We start from the raw sequence: 19751 nt of genomic DNA on the forward strand, positions 1-19751 counted from the left end.
TCATTGAGGAAATGTACGAGTCTGCTGTTAATGATAATGCAGAGGATTTTCCCAAGGTTACTGTTGACGTATATTCCACGGTAGTTATTGGGGTCAAATTTGTCTCCACTTTTGTGGATTGGGGTGATCAGTCCTTGGTTCCAAATATTGGGGAAGATGCCAGAGCTAAGGATGATGTTAAAGAGTTTTAGTATAGCCAATTGGAATTTGTTGTCTGTATATTTGATCATTTCATTAAGGATACCATCAACACCACAGGCCTTTTTGGGTTGGAGGGTTTTTATTTTGTCCTGTAACTCGTTCAAGGTAATTGGAGAATCCAGTGGGTTCTGGTAGTCTTTAATAGTTGATTCTAAGATTTGTATTTGATCATGTATACGTTTTTGCTCTTTATTCTTTGTTATAGAGCCAAAAAGATTGGAGAAGTGGTTTACCCATACATCTCCATTTTGGATAGATAATTCTTCGTGTTGTTGTTTGTTTAGTGTTTTCCAATTTTCCCAGAAGTGGTTAGAGTCTATAGATTCTTCAATTACATTGAGCTGATTTCTGACATACTGTTCCTTCTTTTTCCGTAGTGTATTTCTGTATTGTTTTAGTGATTCACCATAGTGAAGGCGTAGACTCAGGTTTTCCGGGTCTCTATGTTTTTGGTTGGACAGGTTTCTCAATTTCTTTCTTAGATTTTTGCATTCTTCATCAAACCATTTGTCATTGTTGTTCATTTTCTTCGGTTTTCTATTTGAGATTTTTAGATTTGATAGGGAAGCTGAGAGGTCAAATATACTGTTAAGATTTTCTACTGCCAAGTTTACACCTTCACTATTGAAGTGGAACGTTTTACCCAGGAAATTGTCTAAAAGGGATTGAATTTGTTGTGGCCTAATTGTTTTTTGGTAGGTTTCCTAACTGCATTCCTTCCATCTATAGCATTTCTTAATGTTACTCAGTTCCTTTGGCTTCGATGCCTCATGCTTGAGTATTGCTCTGTTCAAGTAGACTGTGATTTTGCTGTGGTCTGATAGGGGTGTCAGTGGGCTGACTGTGAACGCTCTGAGAGACTCTGGGTTGAGGTCGGTGATAAAGTAGTCTGAGCTATAGGTGTACCTACCATAGGAGTCCCCTGGAAGCCTACCATTGACTATGTACATACCCAGCGTGCGACAGAGCTGCAGGAGTTGTGACCCGTTTTTGTTTGTTATGTTGTCATAGTTGTGTCTAGGGGGGCATATGTGGGAGGGAATGCTGTGACTTGCAGGCAGGTGTTTGTCCCCCTGTGTGCTGAGGGTGTCAGGTTCTTGTCCGGTTCTGGCATTTAGGTCGCCACAGACTAGTACATGTCCCTGGGCTTGGAAATGATTGATTTCCCCCTCCAGGATGGAGAAGCTGTCTTCATTAAAGTATGGGGATTTTAGTGGGGGGATATAGGTAGCACACAGGAGGACATTTTTCTCTGTTAAGATCATTTCCTTTTGATAATTTCCTCTGTTAAGATACTTTTCTCTCCCTCTCTCTGTCTCTCTCTCTCCCTCTCTCTCTCTCTCTCTCTCTCCCTCTGTCTCTCCCTCTCTCTTTCTTTCTCCCTTTCTCTTCTCCTGTCAGGTGGACTATAAGGCAGATGATTGGCTGGTGAAGAACATGGATCCTCTGAATGACAACATAGCGTCTCTCCTCCACCAGTCCTCTGATCACTTCATCTCTGAGCTCTGGAGAGAGGGTACGACACACACACACACACACACAGGGTCAACAAATACTTAATACTTGGTCCCTTTATCAAAGTGTTAGTCAGAAATGGCACTGACCTAACTGTTTCTAATAGACAGGTGAAATCCACCTATGAGGATTCCCCCATATCTGTTTGATTCACAGCATAATACTGCTTCCCCAGAATGAACTAACAGCTGTATTTCTCTCTCTACTACTCTTCTCTTCTATTTGTATCTGCCCTCCTCTCACTGTTTTCTCTCCCCTCTCGTTCCCTTCTCTGTTTATCTTCAACTCAAATTATTCTCTCACTCCCTCCTCCCTTCTCCACTGTCCTGTTCTTTTTTCCCTTGTCACTCTTTCTTTCCTCTGTGTCCACCTTCTTCTCCCTCTGTCCACCTTATTCTCCCTCTGTCCACCTTCCTCTCCCTCTGTCCACCTTCTTCTCCCTCTGTCCACCTTCCTCTCCCTCTGTCCACCTTCCTCTCCCTCTGTCCACCTTCTTCTCCCTCTGTCCACCTTCTTCTCCTTCTGTCCACCTTCTTCTCCCTCTGTCCACCTTCTTCTCCCTCTGTCCACCTTCTTCTCCCTCTGTCCACCTTCTTCTCCCTCTGTCCACCTTCTCCCTCTGTCCACCTTCTTCTCCCTCTGTCCACCTTCTTCTCCCTCTGTCCACCTTCTTCTCCCTCTGTCCACCTTCCTCTCCATCTGTCCACCTTCTTCTCCCTCTGTCCACCTTCTTCTCCCTCTGTCCACCTTCTTCTCCCTCTGTCCACCTTCTTCTCCCTCTGTCCACCTTCTTCTCTCTCTGTCCACCTTCTTCTCCCTCTGTCCACCTTCTTCTCCCTATGTCCACCTTCTTCTCCCTCTGTCCACCTTCTTCTCCCTCTGTCCACCTTCTCCCTCTGTCCACCTTCTTCTCCCTCTGTCCACCTTCTTCTCCCTCTGTCCACCTTCTTCTCCCTCTGTCCACCTTCTCCCTCTGTCCACCTTCTTCTCCCTCTGTCCACCTTCTCCCTCTGTCCACCTTCTTCTCCCTCTGTCCACCTTCTTCTCCCTCTGTCCACCTTCTTCTCCCTCTGTCCACCTTCTTCTCCCTCTGTCCACCTTCTTCTCCCTCTGTCCACCTTCTCCCTCTGTCCACCTTCTTCTCCCTCTGTCCACCTTCTTCTCCCTCTGTCCACCTTCTTCTCCCTCTGTCCACCTTCTTCTCCCTCTGTCCCTCCTCTTTTTTCCATTTTGACTTCCTCCTCTCCTACCTCAGATATTCAGACTCTTCCTCGAGTATATTTCTTTGACTCCTATGCCACACTGCAGACCAATGGCTCTGACAGTAGGTTTCTTCCTACGTCTGCTTGTTTCACCCCCCCCCCCCCCCCCCCCCCCCCCCCTAGTGCCTGGTAGACCCCTGGTGTGTTGTGGTGTAGTTCGTAGTGCCTGGTAGACCCCTGGTGTGTTGTGTTGTGTTGTGTGTGAGTGGTGTAGTTCGTAGTGTCTGGTAGACCCCTGGTGTGTTGTGTTGTGTTGTGTGTGAGTGGTGTGTGTGAGTGGTGTGTGTGTTGTGGTGTGTGTGTTGTGGTGTGTGTGTTGTGTTGTGTGTGAGTGGTGTAGTTCGTAGTGTCATGTTTAGTACCATGTTGTTACTGTTGTCCTCTGAATACTTCTCAACTCTGTTTCAGTATACATTTCTTACTCAACTCTTTTCTATTTATCTCACTTTACATTTGTACTTAGTTGTTGTTGTTGTTGTTGTTGTTGATTTGCTTTTAGTGACCGTGCTGTGATGGTCTGGTGTTCATGCGTTGCTTTTTGAAATCTTTTGCAACATTCTGAAGGAATTCACTTCATTTCTATAGAAGCTCCATAAACCACAAGGCACTGCTCTCACATCCTCACCAGGGCTACGTTCAGAATACTTAAACAGTTGCAAACGGTTTTGCTACACGTGTTTTTACAAAACAGCAAGTATGGTCAAGAAACATTGACCACAGAGAAACCTCCTGCAACATTTCAGATCCTGAAAAAGCCCTATATTAGTTTCTCCATTTTCTCTGGCATCACAATGGCCCCAACCAGAGCCACGGATATACAGAGTTTGATAAACTGTCTTCCATGTTGGCACCAAGCCGCCCATGACACTAACATTGTCATTTGCATTCTAACTACAGTGTTAACTGAAACCTCTCCCACCAACATGGAGCCCGTTCCAAATCTCTAACCTAGTTGGCCAAATTCATGTCTGTAGCTCTGGTCCCTCCACCACCAACCCACCAATCAGAGCTGTTCTAACTGTGACGTCCTCTGCGTGTAGTGGAGAGGCCCGTAGGGCTGGACCAGGTGTCCAACGACACCAACAGTGGGCCGGTCAACTTCGGGGCGGGGCTGAAGACTAAGAAGGGGATGTTCAGGACCGTGGGTCAGCTCTACAAGGAGTCCCTCACCAAGCTGATGGCAACACTACGCAACACCAACCCGAACTTCCTCCGCTGTATCATCCCCAACCACGAGAAGAAGGTGAGAGAGGAGAGGAAGAGAGGAGAGGAGGAGGGGGAGAAGAGAGGGGAGGGTTAGGATGCACACACAGCCAGGCTATTGATTGATTTCCCTCTATCTCTCAAACAGACAGACTATATATTCAACCACAGGTTATAACCCTACTCTCTCTGACTGTCTCTCTGACTGTCTCTCTGTGTCTGTCTTTCATCTCTCTCTCTCTCTCTCTCTTTCTCTCTCTGTCTGTCTGTCTCTCTGTGTCTGTCTCTCTGTGTCTGTCTTTCATCTCCCTCTCTCTCTCTCTCTCTCTCTCTCTCTCCCTCTCCCTCTCCCTCTCCCTCTCTCTCTCTCTCTCTCTCTCTCTCTCTGTCTGTCTGTCTGTCTGTCTGTCTGTCTGTCTGTCTGTCTGTCTGTCTGTCTGTCTGACTGTCTCTCTGACTGTCTCTCTGTGTCAGTCTTTCATCTCTCTCTCTCTCTCTCTCTTTCTCTCTCTGTCTGTCTGTCTCTCTGTGTCTGTCTCTCTGTGTCTGTCTTTCATCTCCCTCTCTCTCTCTCTCTCTCCCTCTCCCTCTCCCTCTCTCTCTCTCTCTCTCTGTCTGTCTGTCTGTCTGTCTGTCTGTCTGTCTGTCTGTCTGTCTGTCTGTCTGTGTCTGTCTTTCATCTCGCTCTCTTTCAATTCAATTCAAGGGGCTTTATTGGCATGGGAAACGTGTTAACATTGCCAAAGCAAGTGAGGTAGATATTGTACAAAAGTGAAATAAACAATAAAAATTAACAGTAAACATTATACATACAGAAGTTTCAAAACAATAAAGACATTACAAATGTCATATTATATATATATATATATATATATATATATATATATATATATATATATATATATATATATATATATATATATACAGTGTTGTAACAATGTACTAATAGTTAAAGTACACAAGGGAAAATAAATAAGCATAAATATGGGTTGTATTTACAATGGTGTTTGTTCTTCACTGGTTGCCCTTTTCTTGTGGCAACAGGTCACACATCTTGCTGCTGTGATGGCACACTGTGGAATTTCACCCAGTAGATATGGGAGTTTATCAAAATTGGATTTGTTTTTGAATTCTTTGTGGATCTGTGTAATCTGAGGGAAATATGTCTCTCTAATATGGTCATACATTGGGCAGGAGGTTAGGAAGTGCAGCTCAGTTTCCACCTCATTTTGTGGGCAGTCTGCACATAGCCTGTCTTCTCTTGAGAGCCAGGTCTGCCTACGGCGGCCTTTCTCAATAGCAAGGCTATGCTCACTGAGTCTGTACATAGTCAAAGCTTTCCTTAAGTTTGGGTCAGTCACAGTGGACAGGTATTCTGCCACTGTGTACTCTCTGTTTAGGACCAAATAGCATTCTAGTTTGCTCTGTTTTTTTGTTAATTCTTTCCAATGTGTCAAGTAATTATCTTTTTGTTTTCTCATGATTTGGTTGGGTCTAATTGTGCTGCTGTCCTGGGGCTCTGTGGGGTGTGTTTGTGTTTGTGAACAGAGCCCCAGGACCAGCTTGCTTAGGGACTCTTCTCCAGGTTCATCTCTCTGTAGGTGATGGCTTTGTTATAAAAGGTTTGGGAATCGCTTCCTTTTAGGTGGTTGTAGAATTTAACAGCTCTTTTCTGGATTTTGATAATTAGTGGGTATCGGCATAATTCTGCCCTGCATGCATTATTTGGTGTTCTACGTTGCACACGGAGGATATTTTTGCAGAATTCTGCATGCAGAGTCTCAATTTGGTGTTTGTCCCATTTTGTGAAGTCTCTCTCTCTCTCTCTCTCTCTCTCTCTCTGTCTGTCAGTCTGGTAAGCTGACTCCCCATCTTGTTCTGGACCAGCTGAGGTGTAATGGAGTCTTAGAGGGGATCCGTATCTGCAGACAGGGCTTCCCCAACCGCATCCCCTTCCAGGAGTTCAGACAGAGGTAACATGGGGCAGGGGTGTGTGTGTGTGTCTGGCAAGAGGAAACACTTAACATCCACAATGATGGCTATCATGATGGCTATCGTAACCGTTTGTCTCACACCCACAGAAACACACATTCGCCTGTCAGTTGACGTTGTCATGTAGAGAACACAGTCCCAGTCTCTCTGTCTCTTCCTGTAGGTATGAGATCCTGACTCCTAATGCTATCCCTCGTACCTTCATGGACGGGAAGCAGGCCTGTGAACTCATGGTGAGTCCCATTGAACAGCTAAGCTGTACTGTCGTTTACCAAAATAGGGCCCTATGTGTTGAAGCACATGCATATATGGACGTGATTTCAACTTTGTATCCGTCCTCTCTCTGTCTCCAGATCAGTGCGTTGGAGCTGGACCGTAACCTGTTCAGAGTTGGGCAGAGCAAAGTGTTCTTCAGGGCTGGAGTCTTAGGTCACCTGGAGGAGGAGAGAGACCTGAAGATCACTGACACCATCATACGCTTCCAGAGCGCTGCCCGAGGATTCCTCGCACGCAGGTGTGTTTTAGTGTGTGTCTTTGTCTCTCTGTCTCTCTCTCTGTGTTGACTCTCTCTGTCTCTCTCTCTGTGTTGACTCTCTCTGTCTCTCTCTCTGTGTTGACTATCTGTCTCTCTCTCTGTATTGACTATCTCTGTCTCTCTCTCTGATTTGACTCTCTCTGTCTCTCTCTCTGTGTTGACTCTGTCTCTCTCTCTGAGTTGACTCTCTCTCACTCTGTTGACTCTCTGTCTCTCTGTCTATCTCTCCGTGTTGACTCTCTCTGTCTCTCTCTCTGAGTTGACTCTCTCTCTGTTGACTCTGTCTCTCTGTCTCTCTCTCTGTTGACTCTGTCTCTCTCTGTGTTGACTCTTTCTCTCTGTGTTGACTCTCTCTGTCTCTCTCTTAGTTGACTCTTTTTCTCTCTCTGTTGACTCTCTGTCTTGACTCTCTGTCTCTCTGAGTTGACTCTCTCTGTCTCTCTCTCTGTGTTGACTCTCTCTCTCTGTCTCTCTGTGTTGACTCTCTTTGTCTCTCTGTCTTTCTCTGTGTTTTCTCTCTCTGTCTCTCTCTGTGTTGACTCTCTGTCTCTCGCTCTTTCTCTCTCTCTGTCTTTCTCTCTGTGTTTTCTCTCTGTTTTCTCTCTCTGTGTTGACTCTCTCTGTGTTTTCTTTCTCTGTGTTGTCTCTCTCTCTCTCTCTGTGTTTTCTCTCTCTGTGTTTACTCTCTGTGTCTCTCTCTGTCTCTCTCTGTGTTTTCTCTCTCTGTGTTGACTCTCTCTGTCTCTCTCTTTCTGTGTTTTCTCTCTCTGTGTTGACTCTCTGTCTCTTTCTCTGTGTTGACTCTGTCTCTCTCTCTGTCTCTCTCTCTGTGTCTCTCTGTGTTGACTCTCTCTGTCTCTCTCTGTGTTTTCTTTATCTGTGTTGAATCTCTCTGTAGGGCCTTCCTGAAGAAGCAGCAGCAGCTGAGTGCTATGAGAGTAATGCAGAGGAACTGTGCTGCCTACCTCAAACTCAGGAACTGGCAATGGTGGAGGCTGTTCACCAAGGTACACACACACACATACCCACACATACACACACACACACACACACACATACACACTCTAGCACAGGTATGTGACCTAACCTGTGACCTCTGACCCGTGCCCCCCAGGTGAAGCCTCTGCTGCAGGTGACTCGTCAGGACGAGGAGATCCAGGTGAGGGAGGCGGAGCTTAAGAATGCTAAAGACAACCTGACCAGAGTGGAACAGGACTACACTGATCTGGACAAGAAGCACATACAGGTAACACACCTTTCCTTTCTCTATCTATCTATCTGGAGGTTTCTCTATCTATATATCTGGAGGTTTCTCTATCTATCTATCTGGAGGTTTCTCTATCTATATATCTGGAGGTTTCTCTATCTATCTATCTGGAGGTTTCTCTATCTATATATCTGGAGGTTTCTCTATCTATATATCTGGAGGTTTCTCTATCTATATATCTGGAGGTTTCTCTATGTATCTTTCTGGATGTTTATCTATGTATCTATCTGGAGGTTTATCTATGTATCTATCTGGATGTTTATCTATTTATCTTTCTGGAGGTTTATCTATTTATCTATCTGGAGGTTTATCTATGTATCTATCTGGATGTTTATCTATCTATCTGGAGGTGTATCTATCTCTCTGGAGGTTTATCTATCTGGAGTTGTATCTATCTATCTATCTGGAGGTTTATCTATCTATCAATCTATCTATCTGGAGGTTTATCTATTTATCTATCTGAAGGTTTATCTATCTATCTGGAGGTTTATCTATATATCTGGAGGTTTATCTATGTATCTATCTGGAGGTTTATCTATTTATCTATCTGGAGGTTTCTCTGTTTATCTATCTGGAGGTTTATCTATCTATATATCTGGAGGTTTATCTATGTATCTATATGGAGGTTTATCTGTTTATCTATCTGGAAGTTTATCTATCTATCTATCTGGAGGTTTATCTATCTATCAATCTATCTATCTGGTGGTTTATCTATTTATCTATCTGGAGGTTTCTCTGTTTATCTATCTGGAGGTTTATCTATCTATATATCTGGAGGTTTATCTATTTATCTATATGGAGGTTTATCTGTTTATCTATCTGGAGGTTTATCTATTTATCTATCTGGAGGTTTATCTATTTATCTATCTGGAGGTTTATCTATTTATCTATCTGGAGGTTTATCTATGTATCTATCTGGAGGTTTATCTATTTATCTTTCTGGAGGTTTATCTATTTATCTATCTGGAGGTTTATATATCTATCTGGAGGTTTATCTATTTATCTTTCTGGAGGTTTATCTATTTATCTATCTGGAGGTTTATATATATATATATCTGGAGGTTTCTCTATCTATATATCTGGAGGTTTCTCTATCTATATATCTGGAGGTTTCTCTATGTATCTTTCTGGATGTTTATCTATGTATCTATCTGGAGGTTTATCTATTTATCTTTCTGGAGGTTTATCTATTTATCTATCTGGAGGTTTATCTATTAATCTTTCTGGAGGTTTATCTATTTATCTATCTGGAGGTTTATATATATATATATATATGGAGGTTTCTCTATCTATATATCTGGAGGTTTCTCTATCTATATATCTGGAGGTTTCTCTATCTATATATCTGGAGGTTTCTCTATCTATATATCTGGAGGTTTCTCTATGTATCTTTCTGGATGTTTCTCTATCTATCTATCTGGAGGTTTATCTATTTATCTATCTGGAGGTTTATCTATTTATCTGGATGTTTATCTATGTATCTATCTGGAGGTTTATCTATTTATATATCTGGAGGTTTATCTATGTATCTATCTGGAGGTTTATCTATTTATCTTTCTGGAGGTTTATCTATTTATCTATCTGGAGGTTTATCTATTTATCTATCTGGAGGTTTATCTATTTATCTATCTGGAGGTTTATCTATCTATATATCTGGAGGTTTATCTATGTATCTATCTGGAGGTTTATCTATTTATCTTTCTGGAGGTTTATCTATTTATATATCTGGAGGTTTATCTATGTATCTATCTGGAGGTTTATATATATATATATCTGGAGGTTTATCTATTTATATTTCTGGAGGTTTATCTATTTATCTATCTGGAGGTTTATCTATTTATCTATCTGGAGGTTTATCTATTTATCTATCTGGAGGTTTATCTATTTATCTATCTGGAGGTTTATCTATTTATCTATCTGGAGGTTTATATATATATATATATCTGGAGGTTTATCTATTTATCTTTCTGGAGGTTTATCTATTTATCTATCTGGAGATTTATATATATATATATCTGGAGGTTTATCTATCTATCTGGAGGTTTATCTATTTATCTATCTGGAGGTTTATCTATTTATCTATCTATCTGGAGGTTTATCTATTTATCTATCTATCTGGAGGTTTATCTATTTATCTATCTGGAGGTTTATCTATTTATCTATCTGGAGGTTTATCTATTTATCTATCTGGAGGTTTATCTATTTATCTATCTGGAGGTTTATCTATCTATCTATCTGGAGGTTTATCTATTTATCTATCTGGAGGTTTCTCTATGTATCTATCTGGAGGTTTATCTATTTATCTGGATGTTTATATATGTATCTATCTGGAGGTTTATCTATCTATCTATCTGGAGGTTTATATATCTATCTGGAGATGTATCTATTTATCTATCTGGAGGTGTATCTATTTATCTATCTGGAGGTTTATCTATCTATCTGGAGTTGTATCTATCTATCTATCTGGAGGTTTATCTATCTATCAATCTATCTATCTGGAGGTTTATCTATTTATCTATTTGGAGGTTTATCTATCTATCTATCTGGTGGTTTATCTATTTATCTATCTGGAGGTTTATCTGTTTATCTATCTGGAGGTTTATCTATGTATCTATCTGGTGGTTTATCTATTTATCTATATGGAGGTTTATCTGTTTATCTATCTGGAGGTTTATCTATCTGGATGTTTATCTATCGATCTGGAGGTGTATCTATCTCTCTGGAGGTTTATCTATCTGGAGTTGTATCTATCTATCTATCTGGAGGTTTATCTATCTATCAATCTATCTATCTGGAGGTTTATCTATTTATCTATCTGAAGGTTTATCAATCTATCTGGAGGTTTATCTATATATCTGGAGGTTTATCTATGTATCTATCTGGAGGTTTATATATTTATCTATCTGGAGGTTTCTCTGTTTATCTATCTGGAGGTTTATCTATCTATATATCTGGAGGTTTATCTATTTATCTATATGGAGGTTTATCTGTTTATCTATCTGGAGGTTTATCTATCTATCTATCTGGAGGTTTATCTATCTATCAATCTATCTATCTGGTGGTTTATCTATTTATCTATCTGGAGGTTTCTCTGTTTATCTATCTGGAGGTTTATCTATCTATATATCTGGAGGTTTATCTATTTATCTATATGGAGGTTTATCTGTTTATCTATCTGGAGGTTTATGTATTTATCTATCTGGAGGTTTATCTATTTATCTATCTGGAGGTTTATCTATTTATCTATCTGGAGGTCTATTTATCTATCTGGAGGTTTATCTATCTATCTATCTGGAGTTTTATCTATCTATCTATCTGGAGGTTTATCTATCTATCTATCTATCTGGAGGTTTATCTATTTATCTATCTGGAGGTTTATCTATCTGGATGTTTATCTATCGATCTGGAGGTGTATCTATCTCTCTGGAGGTTTATCTATCTATCTGGAGGTGTATCTATATATCTCTCTGGAGGTGTATCTATCTCTCTGGATGTTTATCTATCTCTCTGGATGTTTATCTATCTCTCTGGAGGTTTATCTATCTATCTGGAGGTGTATCTATCTATCTGGAGGTTTATCTATCTCTCTCTCTCTCTCTCTCTCTCTCTCTCTCTCTCTCTCTCTCTCTCTCTCTCTCTCTCTCTCTCTCTCTGTGTGTGTACAACACATCTGATAATAAAGCACCAGCAGGTAGAGAGACCAGAACACTTACCTCCCTGTCCCTTTCTCCCCTCTCATTCCTGGTTCCTAGCTGATGGAGGAGAAGGCGGTGCTGACAGACCAGCTGCAGGCGGAGGCGGAGCTGTTTGCTGAGGCGGAGGAGATGAGGGCCAGACTGGTCAGCAGGAAGCAGGAGTTGGAGGAAATCCTGGGGGAGCTGGAGGGACGATTGGAGGAGGAGGAGGAGAGGGGGGTTCAGATGACCAATGAGAAGAAGAAGATGCAGCAGCACGTGACGGTACAGGACAGTGGGAGAGTGGAAGACAGAGAAGGGGACATGAAGCACATGATAATGAGGAAGAGAGCAGCATTGTTTTGGAACTTTAGATGAAAGGCTCTGCTGAATAACTGGATCTCTCAGTCTCTCTAATGTTCTGTCACTCCTCTTCTCTTCATTTCTCTACCTCTCCCTCCTTCTCTCCTCCCCTCTCCCTCCTTCTCTCCTCCTCTCCTCCCCTCTCCCTCCTTCTCTCCTCCCCTCTCCCTCTCTCCTCCTCTCTTCCCTCTCCCTCCTTCTCTCCTCCCCTCTCCCTCTCTCCTCCTCTCCTCCATTTCTCTCCTCCCATTTCCCTCCTTCTCTCCTCTCTCCTCCTCAGGATCTTGAGGAGCAGTTGGAGGAGGAGGAGTCGGCCAGACAGCGCCTCCAGTTGGAGAAGGTTACCCTGGAGACCAAGGTCAAGAGTCTGGAGACAGAGATGCTGAGCACTGGAGAACAGAGAGACCGCCTCAGCAAGGTAACCATAGTTACACTGGCTACAGTATAAACCCTGGACCGCATTTAACTGGAACACTTACCTCATCCTGGACAGGACTGAAGGGCTTTATAGAAGCTGACCTACCCAGGGTTCACTCAACTGGACAGGACTGAAGGGCTTTATAGAAGCTGACTAACCCAGGGTTCACTCAACTGGACAGGACTGAAGGGCTTTATAGAAGCTGACCTACCCAGGGTTCACTCAGCTGGACAGGACTGAAGGGCTTTATAGAAGCTGACTAACCCAGGGTTGACACAAATGGACAGGACTGAAGGGCTTTATAGAAGCTGACTAACCCAGGGTTGACTCAGCTGGACAGGACTGAAGGGCTTTATAGAAGCTGACCTACCCAGGGTTGACTCAGCTGGACAGGACTGAAGGGCTTTATAGAAGCTGACCTACCCAGGGTTCACTCAACTGGACAGGACTGAAGGGCTTTATAGAAGCTGACCTACCCAGGGTTGACTCAGCTGGACAGGACTGAAGGGCTTTATAGAAGCTGACTAACCCAGGGTTGATTCAGCTGGACAGGACTGAAGGGCTTTATAGAAGCTGACCTACCCAGGGTTCACTCAACTGGACAGGACTGAAGGGCTTTATAGAAGCTGACTAACCCAGGGTTGACTCAGCTGGACAGGACTGAAAGGCTTTATAGAAGCTGACTAACCCAGGGTTGACTCAGCTGGACAGGACTGAAGGGCTTTATAGAAGCTGACTAACCCAGGGTTGACTCAGCTGGACAGGACTGAAGGGCTTTATAGAAGCTGACTAACCCAGGGTTGACTCAGCTGGACAGGACTGAAGGGCTTTATAGAAGCTGACTAACCCAGGGTTGACTCAGCTGGACAGGACTGAAGGGCTTTATAGAAGCTGACTAACCCAGGGATGACTCAGCTGGACAGGACTGAAGGGCTTTATAGAAGCTGACTAACCCAGGGTTGACTCAGCTGGACAGGACTGAAGGGCTTTATAGAAGCTGACTAACCCAGGGTTGACTCAGCTGGACAGGACTGAAGGGCTTTATAGAAGCTGACTAACCCAGGGTTGACTCAGCTGGACAGGACTGAAGGGCTTTATAGAAGCTGACTAACCCAGGGTTGACTCAACTGGACAGGACTGAAGGGCTTTATAGAAGCTGACTAACCCAGGGTTGACTCAGCTGGACAGGACTGAAGGGATTTATAGAAGCTGACTACCCCAGGGTTCACTCAGCTGGACATGATTGAAGGGCTTTATAGAAGCTGACCTACCCAGGGTTGACTCAGCTGGACAGGACTGAAGGGATTTATAGAAGCTGACCTACCCAGGGTTGACTCAGCTGGACAGGACTGAAGAGATTTATAGAAGCTGACTACCCCAGGGTTCACTCAGCTGGACATGACTGAAGGGCTTTATAGAAGCTGACCTACCCAGGGTTGACTCAGCTGGACAGGACTGAAGGGCTTTATAGAAGCTGACCTACCCAGGGTTCACTCAGCTGGACAGGACTGAAGGGCTTTATAGAAGCTGACCTACCCAGGGTTGACTCAGCTGGACAGGACTGAAGGGCTTTATAGAAGCTGACCTACCCAGGGTTGACTCAGCTGGACAGGACTGAAGGGATTTATAGAAGCTGACCTACCCAGGGTTGACTCAGCTGGACAGGACTGAATGGATTTATAGAATCTGACTAACCCAGGGTTCACTCAGCTGGACAGGACTGAAGGGATTTATAGAAGCTGACCTACCCAGGGTTGACTCAGCTGGACAGGACTGAAGGGCTTTATAGAAGCTGACTACCCGAGGGTTCACTCAGCTGGACAGGACTGAATGGATTTATAGAAGCTGACTAACCCAGGGTTCACTCAGCTGGACAGGACTGAAGGGCTTTATAGAAGCTGACCTACCCAGGGTTCACTCAGCTGGACAGGACTGAAGGGCTTTATAGAAGCTGACCTACCCAGGGTTGACTCAGCTGGACAGGACTGAAGGGATTTATAGAAGCTGACCTACCCAGGGTTGACTCAGCTGGACAGGACTGAAGGGATTTATAGAAGCTGACCTACCCAGGGTTGACTCAGCTGGACAGGACTGAATGGATTTATAGAATCTGACTAACCCAGGGTTCACTCAGCTGGACAGGACTGAAGGGATTTATAGAAGCTGACCTACCCAGGGTTGACTCAGCTGGACAGGACTGAAGGGCTTTATAGAAGCTGACTACCCGAGGGTTCACTCAGCTGGACAGGACTGAATGGATTTATAGAAGCTGACTAACCCAGGGTTCACTCAGCTGGACAGGACTGAAGGGATTTATAGAAGCTGACTAACCCAGGGTTCACTCAGCTGGACAGGACTGAAGGGCTTTATAGAAGCTGACTAACCCAGGGTTGACTCAGCTGGACAGGACTGAAGGGCTTTATAGAAGCTGACTAACCCAGAGTTGACTCAGCTGGACAGGACTGAAGGGCTTTATAGAAGCTGACTAACCCAGGGTTGACTCAGCTGGACAGGACTGAAGGGCTTTATAGAAGCTGACTAACCCAGGGTTGACTCAGCTGGACAGGACTGAAGGGCTTTATAGAAGCTGACTAACCCAGGGTTGACTCAGCTGGACAGGACTGAAGGGCTTTATAGAAGCTGACCTACCCAGGGTTCACTCAACTGGACAGGACTGAAGGGCTTTATAGAAGCTGACCTACCCAGGGTTGACTCAGCTGGACAGGACTGAAGGGCTTTATAGAAGCTGACTAACCCAGGGTTGATTCAGCTGGACAGGACTGAAGGGCTTTATAGAAGCTGACCTACCCAGGGTTCACTCAACTGGACAGGACTGAAGGGCTTTATAGAAGCTGACTAACCCAGGGTTGACTCAGCTGGACAGGACTGAAAGGCTTTATAGAAGCTGACTAACCCAGGGTTGACTCAGCTGGACAGGACTGAAGGGCTTTATAGAAGCTGACTAACCCAGGGTTGACTCAGCTGGACAGGACTGAAGGGCTTTATAGAAGCTGACTAACCCAGGGTTGACTCAGCTGGACAGGACTGAAGGGCTTTATAGAAGCTGACTAACCCAGGGTTGACTCAGCTGGACAGGACTGAAGGGCTTTATAGAAGCTGACTAACCCAGGGATGACTCAGCTGGACAGGACTGAAGGGCTTTATAGAAGCTGACTAACCCAGGGTTGACTCAGCTGGACAGGACTGAAGGGCTTTATAGAAGCTGACTAACCCAGGGTTGACTCAGCTGGACAGGACTGAAGGGCTTTATAGAAGCTGACTAACCCAGGGTTGACTCAGCTGGACAGGACTGAAGGGCTTTATAGAAGCTGACTAACCCAGGGTTGACTCAGCTGGACAGGACTGAAGGGATTTATAGAAGCTGACTACCCCAGGGTTCACTCAGCTGGACATGATTGAAGGGCTTTATAGAAGCTGACCTACCCAGGGTTGACTCAGCTGGACAGGACTGAAGGGATTTATAGAAGCTGACCTACCCAGGGTTGACTCAGCTGGACAGGACTGAAGAGATTTATAGAAGCTGACTACCCCAGGGTTCACTCAGCTGGACATGACTGAAGGGCTTTATAGAAGCTGACCTACCCAGGGTTGACTCAGCTGGACAGGACTGAAGGGCTTTATAGAAGCTGACCTACCCAGGGTTCACTCAGCTGGACAGGACTGAAGGGCTTTATAGAAGCTGACCTACCCAGGGTTGACTCAGCTGGACAGGACTGAAGGGATTTATAGAAGCTGACCTACCCAGGGTTGACTCAGCTGGACAGGACTGAAGGGATTTATAGAAGCTGACCTACCCAGGGTTGACTCAGCTGGACAGGACTGAATGGATTTATAGAAGCTGACTAACCCAGGGTTCACTCAGCTGGACAGGACTGAAGGGATTTATAGAAGCTGACCTACCCAGGGTTGACTCAGCTGGACAGGACTGAAGGGCTTTATAGAAGCTGACTACCCGAGGGTTCACTCAGCTGGACAGGACTGAATGGATTTATAGAAGCTGACTAACCCAGGGTTCACTCAGCTGGACAGGACTGAAGGGATTTATAGAAGCTGACTAACCCAGGGTTCACTCAGCTGGACAGGACTGAAGGGCTTTATAGAAGCTGACTAACCCAGGGTTGACTCAGCTGGACAGGACTGAAGGGCTTTATAGAAGCTGACTAACCCAGAGTTGACTCAGCTGGACAGGACTGAAGGGCTTTATAGAAGCTGACTAACCCAGGGTTGACTCAGCTGGACAGGACTGAAGGGCTTTATAGAAGCTGACTAACCCAGGGTTGACTCAGCTGGACAGGACTGAAGGGCTTTATAGAAGCTGACTAACCCAGGGTTGACTCAGCTGGACAGGACTGAAGGGCTTTATAGAAGCTGACTAACCCAGGGTTGACTCAGCTGGACAGGACTGAAGGGCTTTATAGAAGCTGACTAACCCAGGGTTGACTCAGCTGGACAGGACTGAAGGGCTTTATAGAAGCTGACTAACCCAGGGTTGACTCAGCTGGACAGGACTGAAGGGCTTTATAGAAGCTGACTAACCCAGGGTTGACTCAACTGGACAGGACTGAAGGGCTTTATAGAAGCTGACTAACCCAGGGTTGACTCAGCTGGACAGGACTGAAGGGATTTATAGAAGCTGACTACCCCAGGGTTCACTCAGCTGGACATGATTGAAGGGCTTTATAGAAGCTGACCTACCCAGGGTTGACTCAGCTGGACAGGACTGAAGGGATTTATAGAAGCTGACCTACCCAGGGTTGACTCAGCTGGACAGGACTGAAGGGATTTATAGAAGCTGACTACCCCAGGGTTCACTCAGCTGGACATGACTGAAGGGCTTTATAGAAGCTGACCTACCCAGGGTTGACTCAGCTGGACAGGACTGAAGGGCTTTATAGAAGCTGACCTACCCAGGGTTCACTCAGCTGGACAGGACTGAAGGGCTTTATAGAAGCTGACCTACCCAGGGTTGACTCAGCTGGACAGGACTGAAGGGATTTATAGAAGCTGACCTACCCAGGGTTGACTCAGCTGGACAGGACTGAAGGGCTTTATAGAAGCTGACTAACCCAGGGTTGACTCAGCTGGACAGGACTGAAGGGCTTTATAGAAGCTGACTAACCCAGGGTTGACTCAACTGGACAGGACTGAAGGGCTTTATAGAAGCTGACTAACCCAGGGTTGACTCAGCTGGACAGGACTGAAGGGATTTATAGAAGCTGACTACCCCAGGGTTCACTCAGCTGGACATGATTGAAGGGCTTTATAGAAGCTGACCTACCCAGGGTTGACTCAGCTGGACAGGACTGAAGGGATTTATAGAAGCTGACCTACCCAGGGTTGACTCAGCTGGACAGGACTGAAGGGATTTATAGAAGCTGACTACCCCAGGGTTCACTCAGCTGGACATGACTGAAGGGCTTTATAGAAGCTGACCTACCCAGGGTTGACTCAGCTGGACAGGACTGAAGGGCTTTATAGAAGCTGACCTACCCAGGGTTCACTCAGCTGGACAGGACTGAAGGGCTTTATAGAAGCTGACCTACCCAGGGTTGACTCAGCTGGACAGGACTGAAGGGATTTATAGAAGCTGACCTACCCAGGGTTGACTCAGCTGGACAGGACTGAAGGGATTTATAGAAGCTGACCTACCCAGGGTTGACTCAGCTGGACAGGACTGAATGGATTTATAGAAGCTGACTAACCCAGGGTTCACTCAGCTGGACAGGACTGAAGGGATTTATAGAAGCTGACCTACCCAGGGTTGACTCAGCTGGACAGGACTGAAGGGATTTATAGAAGCTGACTACCCCAGGGTTCACTCAGCTGGACAGGACTGAATGGATTTATAGAAGCTGACTAACCCAGGGTTCACTCAGCTGGACAGGACTGAAGGGATTTATAGAAGCTGACTAACCCAGGGTTCACTCAGCTGGACAGGACTGAAGGGCTTTATAGAAGCTGACTAACCCAGGGTTGACTCAGCTGGACAGGACTGAAGGGCTTTATAGAAGCTGACTAACCCAGGGTTGACTCAGCTGGACAGGACTGAAGGGCTTTATAGAAGCTGACTAACCCAGGGTTGACTCAGCTGGACAGGACTGAAGGGCTTTATAGAAGCTGACTAACCCAGGGTTGACTCAGCTGGACAGGACTGAAGGGCTTTATAGAAGCTGACTAACCCAGGGTTGACTCAGCTGGACAGGACTGAAGGGCTTTATAGAAGCTGACCTACCCAGGGTTGACTCAGCTGGACAGGACTGAAGCGATTTATAGAAGCTGACTAACCCAGGGTTCACTCAGCTGGACATGACTGAAGGGCTTTATAGAAGCTGACCTACCCAGGGTTGACTCAGCTGGACAGGACTGAAGGGCTTTATAGAAGCTGACCTACCCAGGGTTCACTCAGCTGGACAGGACTGAAGGGCTTTATAGAAGCTGACCTACCCAGGGTTGACTCAGCTGGACAGGACTGAAGGGATTTATAGAAGCTGACCTACCCAGGGTTGACTCAGCTGGACAGGACTGAAGGGATTTATAGAAGCTGACCTACCCAGGGTTGACTCAGCTGGACAGGACTGAATGGATTTATAGAAGCTGACTAACCCAGGGTTCACTCAGCTGGACAGGACTGAAGGGATTTCTAGAAGCTGACCTACCCAGGGTTGACTCAGCTGGACAGGACTGAAGGGATTTATAGAAGCTGACTACCCCAAGGTTCACTCAGCTGGACAGGACTGAATGGATTTATAGAAGCTGACTAACCCAGGGTTCACTCAGCTGGACAGGACTGAAGGGATTTATAGAAGCTGACTAACCCAGGGTTCACTCAGCTGGACAGGACTGAAGGGCTTTATAGAAGCTGACTAACCCAGGGTTGACTCAGCTGGACAGGACTGAAGGGCTTTATAGAAGCTGACTAACCCAGGGTTGACTCAGCTGGACAGGACTGAAGGGCTTTATAGAAGGTGACTAACCCAGGGTTGACTCAGCTGGACAGGACTGAAGGGCTTTATAGAAGCTGACTAACCCAGGGTTGACTCAGCTGGACAGGACTGAAGGGCTTTATAGAAGCTGACTAATCCAGGGTTGACTCAGCTGGACAGGACTGAAGGGCTTTATAGAAGCTGACTAACCCAGGGTTGACTCAGCTGGACAGGACTGAAGGGCTTTATAGAAGCTGACTAACCCAGGGTTGACTCAGCTGGACAGGACTGAAGGGCTTTATAGAAGCTGACTAACCCAGGGTTGACTCAGCTGGACAGGACTGAAGGGCTTTATAGAAGCTGACTAACCCAGGGCT

The 19751-nt window shown here is 45.3% G+C and overlaps 1 protein-coding gene across 1 annotated transcript in view; it reads left to right on the forward strand.

Moving 5' to 3' along the window:
- Window positions 1-19751, forward strand: part of LOC139421326 (myosin, heavy chain 14, non-muscle) — a 97602-nt gene that overhangs the window by 54700 nt on the left and 23151 nt on the right. Inside the window, exons 17-26 of the mRNA XM_071172096.1 lie at window positions 1603-1717; window positions 2972-3040; window positions 4019-4221; window positions 6033-6154; window positions 6337-6406; window positions 6527-6687; window positions 7607-7715; window positions 7823-7954; window positions 11728-11934; window positions 12293-12430. Of these exons, the coding sequence (XP_071028197.1) occupies window positions 1603-1717; window positions 2972-3040; window positions 4019-4221; window positions 6033-6154; window positions 6337-6406; window positions 6527-6687; window positions 7607-7715; window positions 7823-7954; window positions 11728-11934; window positions 12293-12430 (1326 nt within the window). The remainder of the gene's footprint in view (window positions 1-1602; window positions 1718-2971; window positions 3041-4018; window positions 4222-6032; window positions 6155-6336; window positions 6407-6526; window positions 6688-7606; window positions 7716-7822; window positions 7955-11727; window positions 11935-12292; window positions 12431-19751) is intronic.

Source organism: Oncorhynchus clarkii, chromosome 2 (assembly GCF_045791955.1).
Source record: "Oncorhynchus clarkii lewisi isolate Uvic-CL-2024 chromosome 2, UVic_Ocla_1.0, whole genome shotgun sequence".
Classification (NCBI taxonomy): Eukaryota; Metazoa; Chordata; class Actinopteri; order Salmoniformes; family Salmonidae; genus Oncorhynchus; species Oncorhynchus clarkii.